The following is a 27062-nucleotide window of genomic DNA, read 5'->3' as shown; positions in this document are numbered from 1 at the left end:
TAAATTTGGTAGCAGGAAACGGATAAAATCCTAAAGACATTCCTAAGCTTCTCATTTTCGGCATTCTTTATCCATCAACTACGCCTGTTTTTTCAGGTACATATTTTGTTTTTGTTCTAGCCTTATATGAAGTAATACTAGCAAAGCTCATATTTTAATAAATCCTCCGCAAAAAAAGATATCTACTATTTTGGGTGTATGTATTTGGAATTAAAGTTGAACGAAATTGGACTAGGAACTGACGACCGCAATGCTCTGTATTTTCCATCGAGTAAATAAAATCGATAGCACAATGGAACCAAGTGAAGCTTTTCTCGCAACAGCACATGTGAAGCGCAGGATAACACGACGACTGGCGGCAGTTCGTAGGAGTGGGAAGTAAGAAAAGCAAGGACGCGGCGTGTCACATATTCTGAGGAACAACGAGAGAGAGATACAGAGAGGTTAGTTGTTGGGAGCTGTCTTGGTACACGTATTTTTAATCCGCTAGGACATCCGGGGAATCTCGATCATTCTAGCTCTAGCGTCTATGAAATCAGATTGCATTCACGTGGGACTCACTTGATTTTCAATGTTCTAAAAAAATGAATACATAAGAACTATTACAAGGTTAACGTTTATTCGCTATTTTTATATTGTCTTAGCTACGCTTTCGACTTTTTGATCAGCACAGAGAGCGGTTTTCTTCAGTTAAATCAAATATTTTATTGGTTGGAAATTCAGCATTTCCAACCAATAAATATTTGAAAAAAAAAAATCGAGCCTATGCAAGCAGAATTTCATTTTTGAAAAATTAAAATAATATATCAATATATTTATCATGAAAACCAGGTTTTTAAAGAGCATTCAATGAACATTAAATTACTTTGACCATACCACAGCAGTAAATACTGCCCATTACCGTTGTTCTGGTAACTTTTTTCTGTAGTTAGTAGAACAATATTTTTGAAAATAAAAATGGAAAGTGCTAATTTATTAAAACTACCTGCGTAGGAAGCATTTTATTGTCATCTAATTGTATCAAAAAGTTTCCGATCGTCTTCAATAGAGAATATTTTTAAAACGTATCCACAGTTAAGTAAAGCTAGTTTCCAATAAGCGTCAACTGTCCTCTTACTGTAGTCTGTTTTACAATGCAGACTAAATTCCTGCACGTTTGCTTTTATACGTGACTACTAAGAGTTAAGGCTCAAATGTTCGTCATCACAACCCATCACTGTGTTGATTGATGGCCGTAATAGTAATATTGGTGGTGTCTTTAGCGATGTTGATAGTAGTAGTTCAACCCGTAGTTCCACTATTTGTGGATGCAAGGGAAGTGTTGTATACATTATACGGTACAGTTGTTTTCTCATCTATCCAACAGAATATATAACTATTTTTATATTTTTTAAATCAACAAAATTACATTTTAAAACTCCGCCTTTTTCAGGAATACCTACTTTACCTACCGATACTAATGTAATTTCCACTGTGTTAGAAAGCACAGTATGATCGAACAGACTAACTTCATTTGAAGTAGATGTAATTGTAAATAAAATATTTTGAGAAATCACCAGCTTCCGGGATGGTGACACACCTTGAACAAAGCTGGACTCACTCTTACATAATATTGTTGTAGCATCTGATTAAGTGATGCAATGTTTTTTTGGAATTTACTTTTGAGCACAATTTCGATCTTTCCTTGAGGCACTTCTCGTTACGGTATCTTCAGTTCATTGTTAGCGTTTTTCAAAATTAATTTTTGATTTCAGCGGAGTTTTACTATTTACAGTTATACAAAAGTAAACTTACTTTAATTAATAATTCATGCACAGACTTCTTGTTTTGGTTTGCAACGTATTGTAGCAACGAAATGTTTTTCTTAACACTCTTCCAGTGCTACCAATATTTCTAGAGTAAGATATGCGGTATTGTACAATAAACAATTAGATATAGTAAACTGTACTCAATCAGGAGTGATGTAGCTTCTGCCATGCTACTAAAAGAATAAAATTATACACCTTCTATATAACTTTGGGTTGAAATTTTTCGATATAAGTCTTTATAAAAGTGTGAATTCCAATTTTATTGTTCTGTCTGCAATGATCAATGGTTATAAATTCAAATCGTTTGTATATACTTTAGCGTCGGCTATACTGGAGGACAGTCTTGTCCACTTGTTCATCTTTGTGCATTTATCAACACATAAATTGCATCACATTAGTTTTTTAGTAGGCATTGTGATGAGCAAGAAAAAAAGCACAACCTTATTGAGCGATGCCTTTGCGCGTAGGGAGTGTGGAATATAACTACACACATGAGTAGGCGAGCCAAAGCTGGGTGCTGTTGAGTAAATTTACTGTGTCTGGGCTCAATTTATCATAAACCTGCACCGTGATAGTAAAAAAACTCAGTGAGCATAACACAGTGAGTATAGCGCAGAGCCCTACATAAACGCTACAGAACAGGTTATTAAGGAAACAGTCAGAAAAATTTCCCCAGCTAGAATTTTCATCACAGTGCCCTTCTCAATGAGTAATATATGTGCGCTATCTACATTTTATCAGTTGCAATCGAGAAAGTCTCTCTGCGGAAGCTTTATGCGCTTACTCTTTACAATACAAGCTTTCTGATGTTGCGTATTTTGCTTTCTTCACACAGTGTGCATTTGCTTTTAGCGCGCGAAAAAAAATTATCAACTCATCCGTTTTTTTCAACATGCTTCTGTGTTCTGTGCAAATTATATGAGCCTCTTTGTTACACACGATGAGTATGCCAAGACTGCTGGAGGAGAAGGCCTTGTTTCAGTTCTGATTGTTCGAAATAAGCGTTCAACAAGGCTCTAAATTTTTCAACAGTACAATTTATAGTTAGCATCACAAAATCACAACACAATGTTTTATTGAAACCAGATTTATTCAAGAGCGTTTAATGAGCATAGAATTGTTTCGATGGTTATAGAACTGTCTGTTAGCTAAAAATGCTGCAATTTTCTTACCCGATCTTACAAGAGAGTTTGGGGGCTGAAAAAGTAGAAAATATGCTTACGTAACTATTGAACGGCCCCTAAGTTTGGATGTAACCTTTTTTTTAAAATGTGTCTTTTCCATTCGGTTTATTCTTACTATTTTTACCCCATATTCCCTCTATAACAATAAGTAACACAAATTCAATTCTCCTTCTCTTCATGCGTTACGCAATTTGTGCACGCCACCTTACCTTTCTATTTAGAGTTCTTTGTTCGTTTTAGGCAGTGGACTTACACAATCAACTTCATGATAATTTCCCGCGTCCCAACAAGATTCCATCTTCTGTATTGGATGAACGAAATCTTTTCTGATCCTTGGAAAATGAGCGAACGAAAAAAAAAACACACAAGCGTATGTAGGAAATCGCAATGCTTACTTTGATGCTTATCAGCTAATTGCACGAGCGGTGTGGGTAGATCGCGCCGTCGATAGAAGCACATCACTTTTGCCTCAACGTTGCCGTTGGGTGTTTTGTTGAGCTCATCAATTCGGCGGATCTGGTATGGGGAGGTCGACGATGTTTCCACGTAGACATAGTCTGAAAACGAGAAAAGAAGAAAATTAAAAATATTCATTTAAAAAAAATGGTGATATCAATATCACATTAAAGAAGATTTCGTACAAAATACAATTATCAAGCCCGTGGTATACATAGGTAGGAAATTCAACTCATCGTCATCCCTTCAAGCACGTGCAACATACCGTTCAAGGTTGAGTGTAATTTTACACATCCTGTGACATAATACAACTGAACAATCAGGTCAAACCCATGTACGAATGACCAGACAGCAATCTATATATCAGAAGTTTTGTCCAAATTATGCCCCATAATTGCTGTCAGTGATCAAATACATGAAACCAAACACACAAACGCCCTACAAAGCGGCAATTTTCGCAAATTATATGAATGAAATCACCCGACAAGTGTCCAAATAGGGCAAACACAAAATAGCAATGTTTTCAGTAGCACAAACTCGGCTGTTCATTTTTTTTTTTTCAAATTTAATGAATGAACAACCCTTACACCTATATAGATCCGCGAGCCCGTTTATCGCATCGCAGCAACCGGTTCCACTCAACCGCAGTGGAAAACCGTCAGATCGAGGGGTCCACCGCTGTGCTGCGCGTCCGGCATACCAGTTAACTAATGTGCGTGTTGTGCCATCGGTTATCAACCTGTTCGCAGTCGACCGCAACACGGTAACGAGGGTTTGGCACTACAGGCGACAGGCACGCGGTCGGTGCCATTTAATTCAATTCATAACAATTCCGAGCTGTCATACATTTGCAGTTTTAACGAACACTGATTCGTGGACGATGAAGTTTGTGTCACAAATCAGTGCGCACAGGTGAGTCAAAATTAATAAATAAATGCACGAAAGAAAAAACATACGTAAACATTAATTCAACAACAGTGGATGCATAAAAATTTGGTTCGAATCGGCTTGGTGACCCCCCTGAACGGCAGGCAAGGTGCTTTAAAACAGTGACTACTGCCTGAACCTGCTGATGATACCATCGCTATTATAATTTATGATGATAACAGTGATCATCGCATGAAGTTGTTGACTCGCAGCTGCCAGCTTTTTATTCGATTGAAATGAATTGAAAATATTGTGTTAAGGGTAAGTTTACTCCAAGCAGCTGATAGACACTACAATCGAATTAGCACTATTATCGAAACCGTAATAATTGCTTCGACGATTAGTCAATTTGGAAGCTCAATCTATTAAAAAAATTCTCATCAAGGTTACTAACCGCTGAGGGTCATCACCGTCGTTACAACTGTAACGAATCGCCTGCTCTCTTTCCAACAATCCCGGTGAAAGGCGACAGAAGACGTATACTTACCCACACAAGCCGCGGGTGATATTCGTATGCTTGTTCCTATATTCAACGGGTTCATTATCATATCGATTTTTGCTCTCTTTTCTGGTCGCCCAGCTGCGACAAGTTTTAGATTCTTCAAGTGCCCCAACGAACGCTTCGCTCTTGTTTCCAATTCAGCGGTGTTAAGATTTCTATAAACAACGGCTCGGAGAATGGAACTAACGCTATTTAGGGCACATCATAATGAGTCACCAAACGTAAATTAGTTCTGAGGTGTAAATTTTGCCCGAAATTAGTTGACCTTCTACTCGTTTGATTAACATGATCTCTATCCATTTGCTCAGTTTCAAAATTATTCCTAGCAAAGCAAAATCATTAATCTACCATATTCGCCTAATTCTATTTTCTATTGAAAAGAACACCATTCCATAAAGAGCTACAGAAATGTTGCTCCTCTTATAATGAAACTACTCAGAAGGGTAAAAAAGTTATAACATTTACAGGAAATAATATTATCATTGGTGATACTTGTATGTAAGTACAGTGCTTTTGCGCTTTTATCAACAGTCGTTTTTATCACTACTCGCCAAATTCACGCTCGATTTTCTCACGTTTCTTTTTCGTTTTTATCACGTTTTTTTTAAAAAAAAAACTTCAAATCAAGAATAATGTACTTCCAGTTGCAGAAAATGTATTCGAAACATCACTTTCATGTGTGCCTTGTGTCCTTGCATGTGTATAGTTTTATGAACTCAATTTATTTGATCAATTTTCTGAAGCAACCAAGTGTCATATCTGTTACAAATAATTTGTGTCATAATTATGAGAAAAATGAACCGTGAAATACGTATTCATTGACTTTGAAGCAAAAATTACGTATTATCGAGCAGTTGAGAAAGAAGATCTGTTAACAACTTAGAAATCCCTACAGTTTGGTCCTCATAGAGCGTGGTTTTAAAAATTATAAAATCTAGCGGTTCCACAATTTCACATAAACAAGCATTAGATTCTGCTAGCTATGCTTAAACATGACCAGTACAAATCATATTGATATTGCATGTATAATAGCCATCAAAAAGTCCGCGAATTCAATGGAGAAAAATATCAGAAATTAACCTTTCCTTGTTTATTCATTTGTATCTTGAACTTATATTCCATTTAACTATGCAAGTGCACCATTTTACTCAAAATATTAAAAATTTCAATTGAATCCAACACAAAAAATTCAATTTTTATCACTTCGCTAAATTCACGGTTTCGCCGAATTCGCAGTAGAATATTTTCGACCGTGATAAAATCGAAAACGCACTGTATTGTAAAGCAGAAAGAGTAAAAGGAAGGGTAAGTAGATCACTCACTCTGAATAGTGGTACAGGTCGGACTCGATTATATAGTCTCCGAAAAATTTTCACTATATATAATCGAATCCTATATATAATCGAATCAGAAGAATTTTTTTTTGTTTATTTTGCATAAATATTTTGTTGTTTTAGAATAAATAAGTAGGATTTTTTTGACTAACCCCCTTAAAGTCGCAAAAAACCTTTCTTACAAAAATATATGTATTAGGGTGCCAGGCAAAATGGTCATCTCGAATTTCAAAAAAAAAAACCCTATACAAAATGTTCACATGCTCGAAAAAATACCCTGTGCAAAATTTCAGCTCAATCGGACCTAAAATGGGGTGGCGCAAAGCGATTGAAGTTTGGCTTTCTTGAAAACCGAAAAATAACCCAAGGGGGGGGTACGTGAAATTTCGCTTTTCGAAAAAAATTTTTTAGTGCCAAATGACTTGAAAACGCATGAAACGTCGAGAATCGGTGTCATCTCAAAAAAATTTTTTTTTGCAAAAATTTACTCTCTGGGACTTAGTCGTTTTTTCAATTGTGGAAGGCAGAGTTCAAAATGGTTAGAATTTATCTTTTGAAATTGATCACTAGTCTGTCGAAATAGCTTGTATAATGATATACACTATAATTAGCATCAAATACATTATATTTCATTAGGGTGGTTCATATATTCGGCATAGGGTGGTTCATAATATTGTGAAAAATGAGTATAAAATAAAAAAGCACTTCGGTTAGTTTGATTGGTGTGACGTCTTCGACAAAGTTGTAGATAATAATTCTGTCTTTCCAAAAATATTACACCCAAAAAATTATTCATTCAAAAGTTAGAAGAAAGATTAAAAATTAATTATTCAAAAGTGCTCATTTTTTAAAAACTTGATTTTTTTTAATAAAACCTACGAAAGATTACCAAAACAATGAAACCAGTCCGATCATATAGAAATCAAGAAAAATAAATTATCATTTTTTGAAAAAAAAAATTTTTTTTGAAAAAAAAATTTAGTTTCAATTATTTTTTTTAAAAGGCATATATTTTTTTTTGAAGGACAAAATATTATCTACAACTTTGCCGAAGACACTATGCCGTTTCGACTGTAGACATATTTTTAATTTCCAATAGAGCACTCTATGAGGAATCAAGAATATTTCTACAGTCTAAACGGTTTTATTGATTGGCATAGTGTATCTGGCAAAGTTGTAAATAATAACTTCGTTCCTCCAAAAAAAATGTACCCTGTGAAAAAAAAATTAATTTAAAATATATAACTTTTTTTCTGATTTCTCCATGGCCGGTTTCGTTGTTCAGGAAAACTTTCGTAGTTTTTATAAAAAAAGCAGTTTTTTAAATGGGCTGTTTTCGATAATTAATTTATAACTTTCTTTAATTTTTTTTTAAATTAGTAATTTGTTTTTAGAGTGTATATTTTTTTTTGAAAAACAAAACTATTACAGTAACTGTTCGCTAACTGGGTGCTGTTTAACTGGGCTGCTTTTTAACTGGGCGTTCGCTAACTGGGCTATAGCCCAGTTAAAAAGCAGATGAACGTCAAAAATCAGCGTTTGGCATGGTGCTGTCAAAACGAGATAGGGGCACATGAATAGTAAATTGAGATTGATTTTTTCAGTTCAATGGATTCTGGTTGTCGTTACACATGCGATCCATTACATATTCATCTATTTGTTTCCAGGTCAAATAAATGTTTTATGAAAACAACATGTTTCCAGGCAACGGTTAGTGCAAATAAAGCACACGCAAGGCTAACAATTTATTTTTTCTCATTATCTGTTCATCAATCAGGATTTTTAGTGTATTTGTTCAAAACATTTTACAATTTTCGCTGAGAGTTTTGCCTAGCGCCATTACATCGAAATCCCCCTCGATATTTGACGACATTTGAAATGTCAGCCCAGTTAGCGAGCGACATTCGTTAACTGGGCTAGGCCCTCAGTCCAGTTAGCGAACGAACAGTGTATCTACAACTTTGCCGAAGATGTCACACCGCTCAAACGAACCGTGTTGGCTCTAAAAATTTTTGTAATCATCAATACCTATCCGAAATAGCATTTTCCAATAGCTTTTCAAAAATGAGTTGTGTTTCAATAAATTAAACCAATAGCACAAAATGGCATCTTTTGCCTATATAAATGTCTATGCAAAGTTTCAGCCAATGGGCACGTTCACGTTCTGATGATGTGAACTTGACAGAAAATGTATGGTCTAACTGTCAAAACGACCCAAACCCAGAAACAACGAGTCAATTGTGTTGCGTATCTGATTGAAATCCCTATACTCTCATTATCATTGAATAACAGCGATACAGTCTTTTGTCCGATTATATAAGCCAGAGCACTGTGTGTTCAATCAAGTGTTGGTAAAGGACATTATTGTGGTAAATAAAACGAACAAATTGTCTGGTACAGCATTCGAAAGACGAGTGCAAGTGTCTTAGAGAGTACATTTTTCAAACAAAGTAATATAACATAGTCCATCAGTTTCCACCGTTTCATTTAAAAGTTTAAGACATTTGGAATCGAGAACATTTATCAAATAATAAAAGTCTAATAATAAAAATGTTTTCATGTCATTTGCAAAATCACTCACTCCCGTGAGTGATTTTGCAAATGACATGAAAGCATTCAAAATTTTCCACGAGACACAATCTTAATTTTGGTTGAGATAATTTTTTTTTGCAGAGTAGTTTGATACATCTTGTAAATTTGTTTTGTAATATTTTGCCATTTTACTTATAATTTTTTCAATTCAACATTGCCCCCCTAACGACAATGATATAACAAATATTTTATTTTCAGGAATTTTTCTATTGGTATTCAGTGAAAAGTGATTTTTTTTTTCATTTTATACTCATTTTTACACAATATTATGAACCACCCTATGTCGAATAAACGAACCACCCTAATGAAACATAATGTATTCCATGCTAGTTATAGTGTATATCATTATACAAGCTATTTCGAGAGACTAGTGATCAATTTCAAAAGATGCATTCTAAACATTTTGAACTCCACCTTCCACGATTGAAAAAACGACGAGTCCCAGAGAGTAAATTTTTGCAAAAAAAATTTTTTTTCAGATGACACCAATTCTCGACGTTTCATGCGTTTTTAAGTCATTTGGCATCAAAAAAAAATTTTCGAAAACCGAAATTTCACGTACCTTTGGGTGATTTTACGTTTTACTTTACTTGAAACGTTTTTTACTTTACTTGAAACATTATGGCTCAAAAATCAACGTTTTGGGTCAAAAAATGTTGCGTTGCGTCACATTGGACTGAAGGGAACGTCCATTATTTACGTACCGTAAATAAAAACTATTTTCGACCCCCTCTTTCCTCTAGGTAACGCTCTTTGTATAGATCTTCAAAATTTTTAGTATTGATTGCGACGTTTTGTCAGATCTCTACCTCCCCCTAAGCGTTGCGTATTTTTGGACGATCCCTATACGACATTGCTGTTTTAGGTAGGTTATATTTAAAATTGAAAAAAAATTTTATGATTCAATTATTTACAATTTTATATACAATCGAATCATATATAATCGAGTCAATATATAATCGAGTCTGTATATAATCGAGTCCGACTTGTATTGCCAATAATAGAAGTACGGAATACAGCAAACATTTGGGAAGTGTTCCTGTTCGCAGATTAGATAGTTAGATAACAAATAAGTGAGTGAAAAAGCTCTTAATAATAATTTTTATAGTATGGAGTTTGTCGGGTCAGCTAGTTTTATGCTATTGTTTACAGTTTTAAAGCCCTTCAAGGGGCCGTCGATATTCCACGTGGACAACTTAGAGGGTGGATGGGGGTACGCAAATGTACACGTTTGTTCACGGTTGGGGGGAAGGGGTAGCGATAATGTCCACGTGGACATGATACTTTTTAAAAATTGAGGAAATCTGCCAGAAAAAAACTACAGCTGTTTTGGTTAAAGAGTAGTGGTCAGCTATACTGCCGTGAAACGCATATTAGTCCCATCTGCATTTTTGGGTTCCCGAAAAACAAATTAAAAGTGACCAAAAATAGCCGGATCAAAACCGAGACAATATTCAACAGAGCTATCGCCATATGCATAACAAGTAACGATCAGATCAAACGAGGATATTTGACACGAGATTAAAAGAATATTTTCACACTTTTATAATGATTCACTTCCAGAAAAAAAACAAACAATTTTGATAACAGTGAACAACCACAAATTGATTTAGTCTCAGTGGTCATAAAGACTGGAACTAATATACGATTATTTAACACGCTGTGATGCAAAACAATCGCATCCCACTATAATTTTTTCCATTTTTATTGTTTATGAATTTAATTTTTATAAAACAAAAGTATCAAAAATATTAAAAACCATCAATTTGAAAAGAAAACATATCAATATCTCAAACGAATCATATTTTATTGAATTGAACAATTTAGTTCTTCTATCGCTATTTTCTCCGTTCGATGATTACATAGATGGAACCGATATGCGTTTCACGGCATAATATTTGAGGTAAATTTGGAAAAGTTCTTTAGACACGTCGAGCAAATGTTGAGAATTTCAGGTGAAACGATATATATTTCTTATGTTTTAGCTTTTTCTTTCGTTAGCAAAGGTAGGTTCGAGTTTTTTGTTGGTTTTTTCTAGCCTTCAGTGACGTTCTTCTTTTGCATGCTTTCTTATACTTTTCTAGGACGTTTCAAAATCTTTTGACATTAATTCGGGATACATTTTCTATTGTAGTTTTCGGCCTTTTTCAGACTTAAGGTAAATTTAAGCCAGAGGCGACGCGTGACCAAGTGGGCTACCTGTTCAATCAACATTTGCAACACTGAAACAACAGTATCGTGATAACAGTTTCGAAAACTTTTAACTCTCTACATTTTTATCTCTCTACATTTATCTGTATGGCAAAGAAATTCTACGGTCTATTATGACCGCGAGTTTCCCGATAATTTTCTCGTAGAATAATGATATCTGCATCATTTCATAGAGGAAAACTTTATCCACATTTATCACATGATAATTCTCAATGATCGGTTTTAGTCGTAAATAACTCTGGATCCGTCGAAGAACTAGAAAAGTTCGCTCGACGGATGGCGTTGTGATATGCAATGTCAGTATCATTCAGGTTTTGTCCAACGATAATTAAAATTATGTTTATGATCTATTTGCCATGAGTAAAAAACCTATCTTTGTTCAATGCTAAAGCGTTTCCTTTGACGATGTTGAAATTTTAAACTAAATGAAAGCAGCGCGTAAGAAGACAAACGTATACTATGCGGCCTATGCGAGGTTCAAGTTTTCGAATGAACACAATGGGTGTAGAGGTTTGAATGAAACTATACATCGACGGAAGAATTCCACCACATTGACAGAAATAATGAATGAATTTGCTCGTTTTTCATTTGCACTACGAAAGCTCTGAAGATGGATCTGCGAACTCTCGCGGCCACGTGGTCTCTCTCAAATTTTAATGACGTCGAGAGAAGAAACAGAAAGGCATAACGAAACAGATTACCAGACACTGAAGAGAGGTGGTGTGTAATGAATGTTTTCTCTCGTTGACATCGGTTTTGTTCAGCAGAAAGTTTGAACCAAAAATGTTATTTTTACGCGAGGTGTCGCATTAGTAGTGGTGAGCATAGCGGACTGCGTCTACCCTGCCACACTTGAAGGTGCAGAGAAGTGTTGAACGACGGTTAGTTCAGGTGAAAGGTCTGAACAAACGGTATTTATTATTGCGTGTGGGTTGCGTTGCGTGTGAGTTGTTGGGCGTAATCTAAAGTGTAGCCCATCAGGTTACATTCTTCACGGTGCATAAATTTCCACTATGTTGAAAATAAAATAAGGATGTTCGGGATAACATTGAAATTACAAATAAATTACTCCGATGATTTTTCATCCACTCTCAAATGTGAAAAAATCACTTTTTTCTGAGATTGTCTACCTGTCCTATGAACAGGTTGAACAGGTGGACGAGACGCCTCTGATTTAAGCTCAATTTACATGTTTTCTAGGATTTTCCTGTTTTTCTGAAATTAAAGTGATATAGGTATTTTGTACTTTCTGATCAAAATGTTTTCAGTCAGTATGCTACTAAAGTCTTTTTAGAATGGATTTAGAAATCTATTGTGTTGCTTTTCTGGCGTGTTCATGCATAATTTGTGATTAAATTTATTTTCGCTTTTTCTGAACTATAAAGCTCGTTCTACTTTGTCTTTTTCTTTTCTTTTGATATGTTTTTCAGCCCTTAGAGGCTGAATTTTGATGGGGTTCTTTTCATTAGTAGCTTTTCTGGTCTAACAGGTTTTGTGCTGATTTTGATTTTTGACCCATATACACTTGGAAATAACTGAACGGATCGGCGTGAAAATTTGTGGCTGTTTTTGGGAACAGGATATATTTCTATGATGATATGACAGCCCTCCCTACTCTGTATCTATAAAAATAAAACACAAATTTTTGCATAGCCCGAGTAATAATCAAGCAAATGGAATAAAATTTGATATGTGGAGGTTTTTGGGAGCAAGAAATGTTTTCATAGTGGTTCGACACTCCTACCCACTTTGGAAGGGAAAAGAGAGGGGGGGGGGATTTGGAGTCTATACAAATTCCTACATAACTCTAGAACTAATTAATCAAATGGAACCAAATCAAACAATATTTCTATAAGGGTTCTAAACCCCTCTCTCTTTTGGAAAGAAGAGCTTTCATACAAATGAAGCACAAATTTCTACATAACTCAAAAACTAATAAGCAAAGGAAACCAAATTGAATGGCGAGGATTTTGAGGTACAAGATACGTATCAATGATGGTTTGACACCCCTTCCGACTCAGGGGAGGTGATTCCAAACAAATGAAACATATATTTCAACTGGTTTTTTCGAAATACAGCTTAAAATTATCGGGATGATGCACAGAAGCCAAAAATCGACAAACTATTTTTAGAGAGTTATTTTATTATTGTTAGATTAAAAGTTATTGACATATTGATTTACAAAAGTCTAACATAATAATTAGATCGAGATTTCAAAGAAATATCGAAGAGGAGAAGTTTGTTTCGAACTAATTGTTTGAGATCATTTTCGAATGCAACAATGCCTTGTAACAAACAGTCTCATGTAGTTCTACGCCAACCTTGCGGTCATGGCTTTGTACCTGTGTACCTTTCTGATCAAACGATTTATACTTATAAACAACAAGAATTGTTAGATTTTTAAACAGAGAAACAACCAGAGGACTCTCTTTTGATAGTGTCTAAAGGTGGCATTTTCTCTTTGAATAAATAATTGAATTATCAGGGCAATGTGATTATTTGAGCTATTTGATTTTACTTTGTCTTTTGAGTTTGAACGTATCCAATATGCGATTCGTCATGCTTTTACAGACTATAAATAAGTCGTAAGGTATCAATCAAGTATGTGTAATCAATTCAGAATGTTTAAATTAAATGGGCGAACGAAGTTTGCCGGGTCAGCTAGTCACTGAATAAACCACAGAAATCAACGTTTTTCAACTCTTCTCTGTAAAAACAAGAGGAGGGGGTGGATTCGGCAATGTCCACGCTTGACTACGAGGGGAGACGGGGATCTTAAATGACGATTTTTGTGTTCACGAGGAATGTGGACGGCCCCTAATGGGTATTTGTTTAAGATTTTTTTTTCATATACATACATTTTATCCTTTTATATCTATTTTTATTTTTATTCTATCTATTTTCTTATTTTGCAGATTTATTTGTCTCATTTTTTTATATTATATTATATTATATTTGAATTACCTAATCCCTCTGGTCGACAAAAATGAAAACAATTCAGCCATAAAACCAAAATAGTTGCCCTAGAAAGATCATAACTTTTTAACCATTCCTGTGAATTTTGATCCCCTTAGCCATTATCAAAACGCGTCCACTTTCGTCAAAGTGCCGCATAGTAATTGCTCGCTAGGTTCGTCGCTTCAACGTAATGTTTACAAGAAAACTCATTTGAGTCTCTAAAAAACTTTTTGGTGGTTAGGGGCACCAAAATTCACAGAAATGGTTAAAAAGCTATAATTTTTAATTTTTTCCTGTTTGAGATCCGGGGTAAAACCAGTGTTTATCAGTGTTATTTTGAACATTTTATTAATTTACATTTTCTGCTATGTGAATATGGTATAAATATATGTTAAACATGGGTAGAAATAAATTTCAAGTATAGAGCACCAATTTTAGCCGAGAAAATCAAAACAAGTTTTGATGTATCTGAAAGAAAAATGCTGGCATGATTACGGAGTACATTAAAATGCTGCTCTGCTGTGTGAGATGTTCCAGCGATTTTTTTTTGTTTTACGATCCAATTCCATTTAGATATCAGAAAATATTTATTCCATATCAAACGAAAAGATTTTTTTTAACTCAAAACAATGCGAATACGTTAGTAGGATGGCGATATTCGGGACGCCAGAATCCACCGATTAAAAACAAATAAAAGCGTTATTTGATAGCACTCAATCATCCGGTGTCCACCGGATCAGTTCGGAATCATGGCGCTGTGATGTTCATGGGTCTCCGATAGCGGAAAAGATGCGTGGCCGCGTACAGTGCGCCAGACCGTGGGCGCACACGTTCAATGTGCCATGTTCCGGAGCAAACGGAGTGGGAGTTGGAACTGCACACCTCGCTGACTTCAATACCGGCAGCTCCCAACTCGGGGTCGGGCCAGCCAGTTAGACCGTAATGGTGGCCAAAGAGTGACGCGCGAAGGGTGGTAGAAACGACGGGGTTAGAAGAGCGAGATGGTTGTAGGAGAAGGTCCGAAGAAGCTAGGCGGAATGCGTGTATTATTTCCGGTGACTGATTTTCACCGCCATTATCTCTTTCTCTCTCTCGTTGCCGCGTGCTCTCTCTCTATCTCTATCTCCGAGCGAGCTTTGGCGTCCACTCGCTAGCTAGAGCTTAGGTAAAAGTGCTGCAGTATGTTTCCAGTGGGAGGACAGCTATTGTGGGAGAAGGAGGAAATTTTAATTTCAAAACCCGGAGCTGGGTTGTTTGCTTGCATCGACTAGGTTCTTGTTTCCAATCGACAGCGACTGTGTCCGGTGCAAAAACCGTGTACGTGGAGATTAGATGAAGCAGTAGTTGGAGTAGATGTTTATAAATCATAACCTCCGATGGATATTAGCAGCATCATATGTCAAGCTAATGCGTCTGCTGGCAGTCGCACTTGCGTTTTCAACAAACCGGCTTTTTCTCGCCGACGCAACCGACCGGACCGACCGACCGAGCGTGCCTGCCACAGCGAAACGCTATTGTAATTATAAGTGCTATTAAATTAGTTCATTTCCCATGGTTTGTTAGTCACTGGTATAAACTTTACCACTTCCGACAGACAGGCGGTTGTTCACCCTCACTAGTGGTGGGGTAGAACTAAATTCTTTATTTTACAAATGTGATATTAGACTAAACCATATCTGATCATGTTAAAACGCATTGCTTAACAGTTAGACGACCACAAATTTGTATAAAATAATCTTATGTTCTTCATTTTTCGAAATTAAAAGGTCCTTATACAGAAACGCCGCCAAGCATGACGGAGTTAACACACAAATGGCATAATTTTATCTTCATTATTATTATCATTATTGTAACAGCAACGAAAGTCAAACATACAAAGAATCTACAAAAGACAAAAAGCAGAAAGTATATGCTTTGAGGTCCTAGAGGTCATTTCAAATCATAAAGCTCATAGAGAACAATTTTCTAAATGTTTATTTTTGAGATATTACCAAACCAACCCACACTTATTACACCCCAAATCCATCTAATCAAATCTGTTAAAAAATTACAACTTCGCTGTTTAAATTGTATGACATAAAACTGTCAACTAAATCACTGGTAACGATTACTACCGATTGTTCACCCAATAATCACTCACCGCGATTGTGTAGTAGCGTCATGACATTACATTATCTCGCAGCAGAAAGAAAACCGAAAATTACTTGTCAAAAGTAAATTTTTTGGCAGGAAAAAGTTATAGAAGCCTAATTATCGTAAATTAAAGTCTGCTGTAACATATGAAAAATAAAGGTCTGATGTTGTTTTAAAAATTTAGTGAGAATATCAGAGCTATAGTAGGTTAAAATATGAATTTTAACGGCAAAAACTTTTTTTTAAAACATCATTAAACATAATCAGATAGCTCAGTAAGATTGAGAAATAACTACCTAGTGTCTTCAGCAAAATTTTTTGTTATGTTATTTTGGAAAACTGCCAAAGACGGCGATGAAAAATATTGATTTTTAGAGAAAATACTCTTTTTATCTCACTTGTAGGGGGATTAATCACGGATCTGTTAATGTCCAAAGAAGGATCTTTTTTTACTATAAAACTTTTCCTAAGACAGTATTGCTCTAAAATGTAACGTTTACGAGAAAATGACTTTTGACCAACTTTTTTCATTTCTGGACCACAGTGTGTCACCCAGTTGAACACCCAGCAAAACAATATCATCTGTACAAATATAAACCCATAATACTAATCCCAACTAATCTGGTAACTGCAATGACGGTCGTGCCGAAACCAACAACATTATGGCCATTTCCTCGGTCAATTTGTTATCCTAGTTGACGGCAACTTATCGGGAGGACCCATCAGATAAAAAAAAAACAAGCAACACGCAAACCATCAAACCAAACACACCAAGCCCGGTGTGTGAGTGCGTCGTGTCCATTGATCAAATTAGCATCGAGGTGATTGGTTTTGTTGAATGACAATTGAATTTTACGGAGTGAAAATGAGCATCAATGAAAGTGAAACGCGCTGTCAATACTCGGTTCAGTCGCAGCTGGAAATAATTTTCAGCTCATTCCGGTGTTATCTTCTACTGTGCAACGACGAAATCGTTTGACAAATTGGAGCATTATATTGGCGAGTAATTTGATCATAAAACCGACTTTACTGTGAAATCATAACACAAGCAAAAGAAACTGACTTCCAATCACCTTTTTAGGAGCCCTGTTGAATCAGCACCTGTTTCACCCACCCCCCCGCAGTTTGCTTCCTCATCCAGTTTCTCGGCCAACGAACCATTTTAATAAGCCCACATTATCGCATAATCTTGATAATCGCTGCTATGGTGAGCTTCGACGGTAGCTGCCATTATTTTGAGTAACGCTCGGCTCACTAACCTGGTGCAGGGAAACAAGAAGAGAGCTAGTAGTAGTGGGCAGCATCGGGGCACGGAGCTACCACCAGCGTGTATGAGAAACGATTATCGGTCTTTCTTTCGGTTTGTTGTCCCTCGCACTTTGAACGAACTCTCGAACGTATACAGGCTATAAAAATGGTTCATTGAATCACCACTACGGCTGACCACCGCTGACGTAAAAACAACAATTCACCGTCAGTGGGAAAGAAAATAATACTGAAGATTGACAAATCATCTGCATCTTATAAGGTGACACAGGAAGATAGGGATCAGATATCTTGATAGATTGCATGATCTCGAGAAACAGGTGAAAACTGTGGGCAACCGACCGTCAAAAAACCTAATTTTTGAACCACCACAACAAAACGTAATGCCAACAGATACCCTCCCATAAAAATTACGTAACGCTATAGAAGAATTTTCTTGATAAAAATGCTCGTTATTGGAGAGTCTCTCCAGAATTTTGAGTTACGTAACGCTGATCTTACCTCCCGTCTCCCCTGTGCAACAAATCGTAACGCTCAAGGATACCCCCTTCCCCCTATGAGCGTTACGTAATTTATGGATACTGCCTTAGCCTTTTTTGACGAGCCATGATTCACTAACTCATCAATTGGAAATTTTTCAATGTAAAAAACACGGTAAATTATGAAATTTGAGTACAAAACGCTTCTTTCTCGTAAAACCAACAACGTATTTATCTATTTATCAAAACAATGACGAAAATACAAATCTATATGTGCAAAACATTTACTTATAATTGATGAAAAGATAAAAAACTAACAAAAAAACTCAAACTGAGTAAATAATGTGTAAAATGTTGATAGAATGTGGAAGCAATAAATAGTAGGACATAACAGCAATCATTTATACAAAAATTTCGACAAATATAAAAAATTAATACCCTTGTTAATAATTATAAATCGGTATATCTGAATAACGAAAAGGCATAGGGAAAGTTGTAAAGAGATGAACTTTAGAAAGGTGTCTAAGCTTATACAGAAGAATAATGGAAAATATTACACTAAACAAATTAATTTTACAAACAAAAAGTGATATTAAAAGAACCAATCATCTAATTTTTTTAAAACTTTTTGAGTAGACGGTTTAGATGCCTACAATTCTTCTAAAATCTGAAAAAATCGAAGCGGGTTTCTTAAGGAAAAAAACTTTTTCAAACAAAAACTACTTTGCTTACTCCTGAAGTACAGTGTTCAACAAAAAATGTCCCAATTTTAATTATTTTTGGCTCTGAAAATATTTCTAATCATCAAAAACTTCCCAAAAGTGCATGACAGCTTCTCAAAAATAAGTCATGTTCAAAAAGATTAAGCCAATCACAATATGACATCCTTTGCCCATAGTTTCAATTTTGGCCTTAGGAAGCACTTTTCGGCGACTCTGACCTCAATATGAAACGATTTTTATTTTGGCCTTTTTTGGCTTCAGGAAGCACTTTTCGGCGATTCTGAGCTCAATTTGGGATCATTTCCTATTTTGGTCTTTTCTGACCTTAGGAAGCACTTTTAGGCGGTTCTGAGCTCAATTTGGGATCATTTTCTATTTTTGGTCCTTTCTGGCCTTAGGAAGCACTTTTAGACGATTCTGAGCTCAATTTGGGATCATTTTCTATTTTGGCCTTAGGAAGCACTTTTAGATGATTCTGAGCTCAATTTAGGATCATTTTCGCTTTTGGCCTTTTATGACCTTAGGGAGCACTTTTCGGCGATTCTGAGCTCAATTTGGGATCATTTTCCATTAAGATCTTTTCAGACCCCAGCAAGCACTTTTCAACGATTCTGGTTTCAATTTGGTATCATTTTCTATTTTGGCCTTTTCTGGTCTTAGGAAGCACTTTTCGGTGATTCTGAGCTCAATTAGAGATCATTCTCGATTTCGGCCTTTTCTGGCCTTAGGAAGCACTTTTTGGCGATTCTGAGCTCAATTTGGGATCATTTTTTATTAAGATCTTTTCAGACCCCAGCAAGCACTTTTCAACGATTCTGGGTTCAATTTGGGATCATTTTCTATTTTGGCCTTTTCTGGCCTTAGGAAGCACTTTTCGGCGATTCTGAGCTCAATTTGGGATCATTTTCTATTTTCGCCTTTTCTGACCTTAGGAAGCATTTTTTGGCGATTTTGAGCTCAATTTGGGATCATTTTCTATTTTGGCCTTAGGAAGCACTTTTCGGCGATTCTGAGCTCAATTTGGGATCATTGTCTATTAAGGTCTTTTCTGACCCCAGGAAGCACTTTTTAACGATTCTGGGCTCATTTTGGGATCATTTTCCATTGTGGTCTTTTCTGGCCTTGGGAAGCATTTTTCGGCGATTTTGAGCTCAATTTGGAATCATTTTCTATTTTCGCCTTTTCTGACCTTAAGAAGCATTTTTTGGCGATTTTGAGCTCAATTTGGGATCATTTTCTATTTTGGCCTTAGGAAGCACTTTTCGGCGATTCTGAGCTCAATTTGGGATCATTTTCTATTAAGGTCTTTTCTGACCTCAGGAAACACTTTTCAACGATTCTGGGCTCAATTTGGGATCATTTTCTATTTTGGCCTTTTATGGCTTCAGGAAGCACATTTCGGTGACTCTGAGCTCAATTTGGGATCATTTTCTATTTTCGCCTTTTCTGACCTTAGGAAGCATTTTTTGGCGATTTTGAGCTTAATTTGGGATCATTTTCTATTTTGGCCTTAGGAAGCACTTTTCGGCGATTTTGAGCTCAATTTGGGATCATTTTCTATTTTCGTCTTTTCTGACCCCAGGAAGCACTTTTCAACGATTCTGGGCTCATTTTGGGATCATTTTCTATTTTGGCCTTTTCTGGCCTTGGGAAGCATTTTTCGGCGATTCTGAGCTCAATTTGGAATCATATTCTATTTTGGCCTTTTCTGGCCTTAGGAAGCACTTTTCGGCAATTCTGAACTCAATTTGGGATTTAATTTATGTTGGCCTCTTCTGACGTTAAGAAGCACTTTTCGGCGATTCTGAGCTCAATTTGGGATCATTTTCGGTCTCGGCCTTTTCTAGCCTTAGGAGGCACTTTTCGGCGATTCTGAGCTCAATTTGGGATCATTTCCTATTTTGGCCTTAGGTAGCTATTTTCGACGATTCTGAGCTCAATTTGAGATTATTTTCTCTTTTGGCCCTTTCTGGCCTTAGGAAACACATTTCGGAGATTCTAAGCTCAATTTGGGATCATTTTTTATTTTGGCTTTTTCTGTCCTTAGGAAGCGCTTTTCGACGATTCTGAGCTCAATTTGAGATCATTTTCTATTTTGGCCTTCTCTGGCCTTAGGGAACACTTTTCGGTGATTCTGAGCTCAATGTGGGATCATTTTCTATTTTAGTCTTTTCTGGCCTTAGAAAGCACTTTTCGACGATTCTGAACTCAGTTTAGGATCATTTTCTATTTTGGCCTTTTCTGGCCTTAGGAAACACTTTTGGCGATCCTGAACTCAATTTGGGATCATTTTCTATTTTTACCCTTTTTTGGCTAGACTCTTTTCGATGATTTTGAGCTCAATTTAGGAAAATATTTCAAGGTTTTTTTTTTGCGTTTCGTAGATTAACCAAAAAAATCTAAGCATTTTCGAACATAGACAAAATGTAATGTGACAGAACAACTACTGAGAAGTTCGAAACACGATTAAAAAGTAATTGAACATAACGAACTTTATAAATAGAATGTAGCAAAATCAGATAAAAGACGAAAACTTAAATATTAATTGAATTGACGAAATTAGGAACAAAAAAAAATAATAATATTAAAAAGGAACAACCGTTTTTCGACGTATTGTGGTTCAATATTTATTGTTCAAAAGTGGAAGAACTGGTATTATCCAATCTCACGAACAATGGATTGGTCATATGATTAACTGCGCAGCAATGAAAGTTTTCAGACAAATTTGAAGCAAAATATTTATATTCTATTATTGCAGATCCCCAAAACCATAAGGAAAAAAATACTGCTAATTCTTTCTCTATAGATTCGAAAAAGAACGATTGATAAAGTAATGTTTCCTAGTTGTTGCTATGTAGTTCCTCAAGGCTCTCATTCAGGTCCTTTTTTATTTATTCGTCGTAAGTTCTGAAAAATGCAAAAATCTCCATTCATACCATTGACATTGATCTTCATTTATAATACCGAAATTACTACACTTTTTCCAAGCTCAACGACATAACTATGGGTTGATTCAAGCAGTGGCGTCTCGTGGATTTGAATATTGAAAGTGCACTTAAGGTTGTCCCATAAAAACACCCACAATCACCAAACTTTTTTTCTTTTTTAAGATTTAAGACCAAAATAAAGCAAATATGAAGTACCTGGCGTTATCAGGTTTGGTCTGAACATGGATTTACTGCACAACCCTCTTCTAAACATTTTAACATTTTCTAAACGAAAATGTATTTTATTTGCTTTTTTCAATTATTAAACCAAAACAAAGCAAATATAAAGCACCTGGCGATAAAGATTTAGTCTGAATATGTTATTACCGCGTACATATACGCGCGTCAAAACACTACTCGTTCTGTTTCGCCGCCTCTATCGACGCTTTTTTGCCGCTTCAGTATGACCGGTTTGAGCGTTTCATATAGACGTTCGAAGAAGTAGCACTGACGCTTTTGCGACGCTTTTTGCTTCGCTTCATTTGACGCCTCAGTATGTCATTAGCCTAACACCGGCCTTAGGCCCTTGTCATGCAGAATGCGGCGAGACGCGAAAAGCGTCGAAACAGTTCAGGATGTGCTTGGACGCGCGTAATCGTTTTCATTGTTTATATTATTCCTCACCGTGAGAAAAGACACTTGTCGCGCCTTGCCGCATACTGCATGGCGAGGTCCTCACCTAGGTTTCTACCTACCCCTTCTCTAATGAAGCTGCATTCAATGCTTGAATGAAGCAGCATATGCGACTTGCGGAGAGTGTACAACGTTGTCAAATTTCAACGCTCTCCGTGTTTCTACTCATCTCTTCAAGTTCACTGACGGGAGTGCACGGAAACAACACTAACACATCGGTCTTGCAAACCAAATCCACTGGCCACACGCCTCTGTATGTAGATACATAACAATATTGTGTACATTGATAAGTGCACTGCGACTGCGCATGGCGAGATGGACCAACATTGGTCTTAGCCGTCCGATGGAAAACACACACAAAAAAAAGTGCACTGCGCAGAGAGGTTTTTGGTCTGTTTTATGCCTCTCGTTCGCATCACTCATTGATTTCCAGAGTTAACTTATGGTAGAGTGGGTCACAGGTATTTTTTCATTTTGTGCACTAGAAATGATACACAGCGAGCAATACTAGTTGATCATTGATACTGTTTGATGGATTTTTTTAGCTTTAGATTTTTGTTAGTTATTCTTGAAATTGGTATGAAGCCCCCACCAACAACACCTGGTGTAGTGCACGTAGTGCACAATAGGACGAGACGCCACTGGATTCAAGTCAGTAGACGGAAATTTATCAGCATTAGAAATCTTCCATTTCTTCGTAACGCAAGCAAGCTCGAATCTGGAATGTGAATTGATAATCTGCGGCGTACCGGCGATAAATAATAGATTTCGTTCTTTTATGTATCTGCCTCGGCCAAACGACCCTTAGCGAGGAGCATTGGCACTCAATTCAATTTGGCAGTATAGCTCAACAAATTAATGTTTTAATGATAAATTGTTAAACCGCAACCTTATTTGATGGTGCTACAATGGCACAGAGCAGATATTGCTTGAAATCTTTTTTATGACCCTTATTGTAATTAGTACTTGCTCAAGATGATCGACCGAGTCCATAATCAAGTATAATTTTTTTTATTATTATTAGCTTCTATTTTGATTGTTTCTGTTTAGTTTGCTTTTTGCTGGATAAGTCAAGTTGAGAGTGGTCAGGGCCGAAGTGCAGCGCGTCATTAAATGCTTATAAAATGACGCTGCAATTATTTTCTCGAGAACGCACCATGAGAAGCCACTGAGTGGCAGAATTAAATCAGAACGAGTTCAATGCATAACTGTTGTATGTTAACTCATCAGTTAAGTCGACGAAACACTAAAAAGAAGTCTTCTTTTTATGTTTCATAGTTTTCACTGTGCAAATTCGAACCGGCAAGTCTCCGCTGCTTTCAAACCCATCGACCGTTTGCCAGTAAATATACGGAAAAGGTCGTACTTCTATGCGGGGGTCAATTTCTCCATTTACACCAACCAGCGTCGTTACCGTTATGGAAAAAGAAGAGGGTCAACCAAGTATCGAGAGCGCGTTTTCGTGAATTGTGATACACAGGGACAAGTAAAAGTACGATGGGCTGAGTTTGGGGGGTATTTAATCGATATTGTTTAAAAAAAAACGGCGAATATTCTTCCACTTTCTCTGCCTGGCTGTCAGCCAGGACGGGAATTGAGTGCAAAAACCGTACGGTCTGATCTTCGAAGGTTGTGGCCAGATCAGTTATGCGATGCGTTCTCGAAATGCACCTTCTTGCGGACAGTATACGACCAACGCCAGTCGGTGGGACCAGAACCCATGCAAATGGATTTCATTTGCACGAATGCGCGAACCTGTGTGTGTGTCGACGCGTGATCCACCGAACCCCACCAAAATATGTACGACGATTTGGTCTATGAATGGGATAGCACTTCTAGGGTGACCGATTCCATCTTTGCCCTACGCTACCAGTGAACGTGAATGTGAACCCATAGCGAATATAGAGAGCAGTTTAACTCAGTCCAAACCGGGAAACGAAACGACAAGGGATACGAGAAAACCAGCGCGTTGGGCCCTTTGCCAGAATCAGGCAGCCTGAAGGCCGTAAAGGATGAGGAGAAACGGTAGACGAAATTTAATAGCCGGAATTTATGTAGACACCCTTCAATTTTTTATGTTGAGGTCTTTCGCTGTGCAAAATATCTCGAAACAGTAGTCAGAATATATTGGATTAGAACTCGATACACGCTGATCAATGTTTACCAACTTCGCACAGTAAGTGGAGTGAAACGCAGCTGTACAAACGTTATGGTGTAATTCTTGCGAACTAATCGAAACCTGACTCTATTACACAACTGCCAGCACAATTGTGGAAAGCTGTAGGTATGGCAAGAAGCGTAGCAGCAAAAAGCAGTATAAACATTCGCTCGTTTCAGAGCCCCCAGCCCAACACGCCTGTCTCACCACCGTCGTCGTTTCGGTGCGTTGTCCTTCGGTTTGCTTAGCTGCTAAGCGGCGTGGTTTACTGCTTGAAATGGGCCGACGTACTTAAGCAGAAAATGGAAGACTGGCAAGTGAAAAGCAGCGGGTAAGAAGACGAGAGAGAGAAAACGGTATTATAAGATCGAAACGTTGTAGTTGATAGTTGTGATAAACCAATTTGATCCGCAAGGTGTTTTTTTTCGGTACTGTCAATTCGCTGTTGAGGAAGTTGCCTTAACTTTACGAGAAAAGCGGTAATAAAAATACCAAACGTGCTCGCGCTTTCGATAAAGATACACAGTTTTTCCTCCATTTTGGGGTTAATCGCGCTCCGTCTTTCCCTTTTTCAAGGTAGCCCCCTCTGTGATTCCTTAGGGCACGCATGGGCATTTGTTCGGTTCAGCACACACAGGTTTCCAGTTTCTGCTTTTTTCCCTTGGCTTTTTTTTCTTTCTCGTTTCGCTCTTTGGTATCATTCGCCGTTGCTTACACTAGCGTGGTTATTATCATAATGTGATTCGGTTCCCTGTGTGCCCCTCAGCGATTCCGGTTCGATCACATTGAGAGTGGAACCATGGCCAAGGGGTGCATCGATAGGGGTTCTGCTTGACCCTCTCTCCGGTGGGTAAAATTTGAATGTGTTTCATATTACTCCCGGTTTTTATAGGTTTTCAAACGGTAATTACATCATCGGCACACGAAGTAGAATGTTGGCTCGACAAATTCTAAAATGTTTCTTATAATAGATTAATGCTAATTTAATGAAGGATTCAAATCGACTATTTAGAATTCAAATGTTTTCAGTAAAGTAATTCAGTATTTTTTCTGCGTGTTCATGTTGATTCAACATTTCATTTTGATTTATCATCTCAAAAATACTCAGACGCACGGAATTTATCTAAACATTATGGGCAAGAAAAAGGAAGAAGAAAAAACAGGTAAAACTGGGTTCAACTTAAAACAAAATTATATAAATCCGCGAAATGTGAGGAAAATGAACAGTAGCTTTGGATAACATGATTTTTGATTTTTTTTTTTTTTGTATTTTAATACGATTTTTCAATACAAATCAGAAAGCAGTCAAGCAATCTAACTTAATTAAAAGCGCAAAGCAACCACTTTTACATCAACGATTCATCCAGGTTGTTTCGAAACAAACCTTCATCCAAAACCCGAATCGATGTTCGACGTTAATTTTTTTATTCATTGTTGATTTTTTTAAATTAAAGAAAAAGTTCATGCTCTACTCAATATTGGAATTTGTCCTAGAAGTCATGTATCAGTATCCAACAACCATTTTTTGAAAATTCAAGAAAGTTTAGCCAGGTTATGGTTGTTTTTCTACATTGGATGTGATTCAAATCTTGAAGATCATTTCACCGTTCAAAATGGTCGTGCAATAATTCCACATGAAACGTCACTTTCTCCGTTTTCACTGCAGTGATATGACACTCATAATAACCCAGATTTCACGGCAGATGTCACTTTGCTAAATTTTCCTCACTCATGTGACTACCGTAATAGGACTGTATTCACTTCACTTTTATTTTATCGTGAAGTGACTCCAATAATAAGCATCAATATAAAAATAAAATATTTTGAGTGAAGTGAAATTCGAACCTTACATCATGTCTTTCGAAAAAAAAAATATCATTATGACGAGTATTAACCAATCAGCATTTTTTCGTTGTTGTTTAAACACAATATTCGAGGTTATAAAAAAATCTGCAGAGAATAGTTTTAGAAGAATACTTTTCAAGCATGATTTAAAACCATTGGTGAAGTAACATTTAGCTTTAACTGAAACTTCAACTAATAACCCCTATTCTGAATTTTTTATTGTGTATGCTGATAGCCCCAAAAGAAGTCTACTGTTGAAAGTTCGAAACGTTGAAAATTGTTTTTTTTTTTTAATTTTCCCATTAAATGAGACTGAATAGAAAAAAAATGAGATTGTTTTCTTTTTGAACTCACTACTTTTAAAATGCTCATCCTTAAACCAGAAATTTAAAATTTAATATACACTGATATATTTCTCCCCCTCTTTCTAATTTATCTAACGAACAACTGATTTCAAGTGAGAAAATATTTTTGAAAATAAGTTTATTATACACCGAACTTTTAGATTACTTTCTTAAGGATCAAAATGTTAATTCCTCTTTTTCTACCCTGAGATCCCTGAGAGAATCTGGTATTGAAAACCCGAAACGTTGAAAGTTAATTTTTTGCTATAAATTATCCATAGGAAACCATTGATTCTTTGTAGAAAAAAGTTAAAAGTTTTTAATTTCGAGAAACTTGACAATCCTAAGCAAGGCTGCAAAAATTCGAAATAAAGATATGGAATTGATTGATATATACCGTCAGTGTAATGATTGTTTCACCCACTGACTACCGTCCGTAATCAAAGGTATCCATGAATATATGATAACCATTCCATTGTCTTACCTTTTTTATTTTGATTTGCATTCTTACCACTGTCGACAC

The 27062-nt window shown here is 36.5% G+C and overlaps 1 protein-coding gene across 1 annotated transcript in view; it reads right to left on the bottom strand.

The window, feature by feature from the left end:
* Positions 1-27062, bottom strand: part of LOC129718192 (metastasis-associated protein MTA3) — a 96751-nt gene that overhangs the window by 47297 nt on the left and 22392 nt on the right. The window contains exon 2 of the mRNA XM_055668690.1: positions 3388-3549. Coding sequence (XP_055524665.1) covers positions 3388-3549 — 162 coding nt within the window. The remainder of the gene's footprint in view (positions 1-3387; positions 3550-27062) is intronic.

Source organism: Wyeomyia smithii, chromosome 1 (genome assembly GCF_029784165.1).
Source record: "Wyeomyia smithii strain HCP4-BCI-WySm-NY-G18 chromosome 1, ASM2978416v1, whole genome shotgun sequence".
NCBI classification, from domain to species: Eukaryota; Metazoa; Arthropoda; class Insecta; order Diptera; family Culicidae; genus Wyeomyia; species Wyeomyia smithii.
The sequence above is the reverse complement of the archived record's forward strand: the minus strand, read 5'-3'. Positions and strand labels throughout refer to the sequence as shown.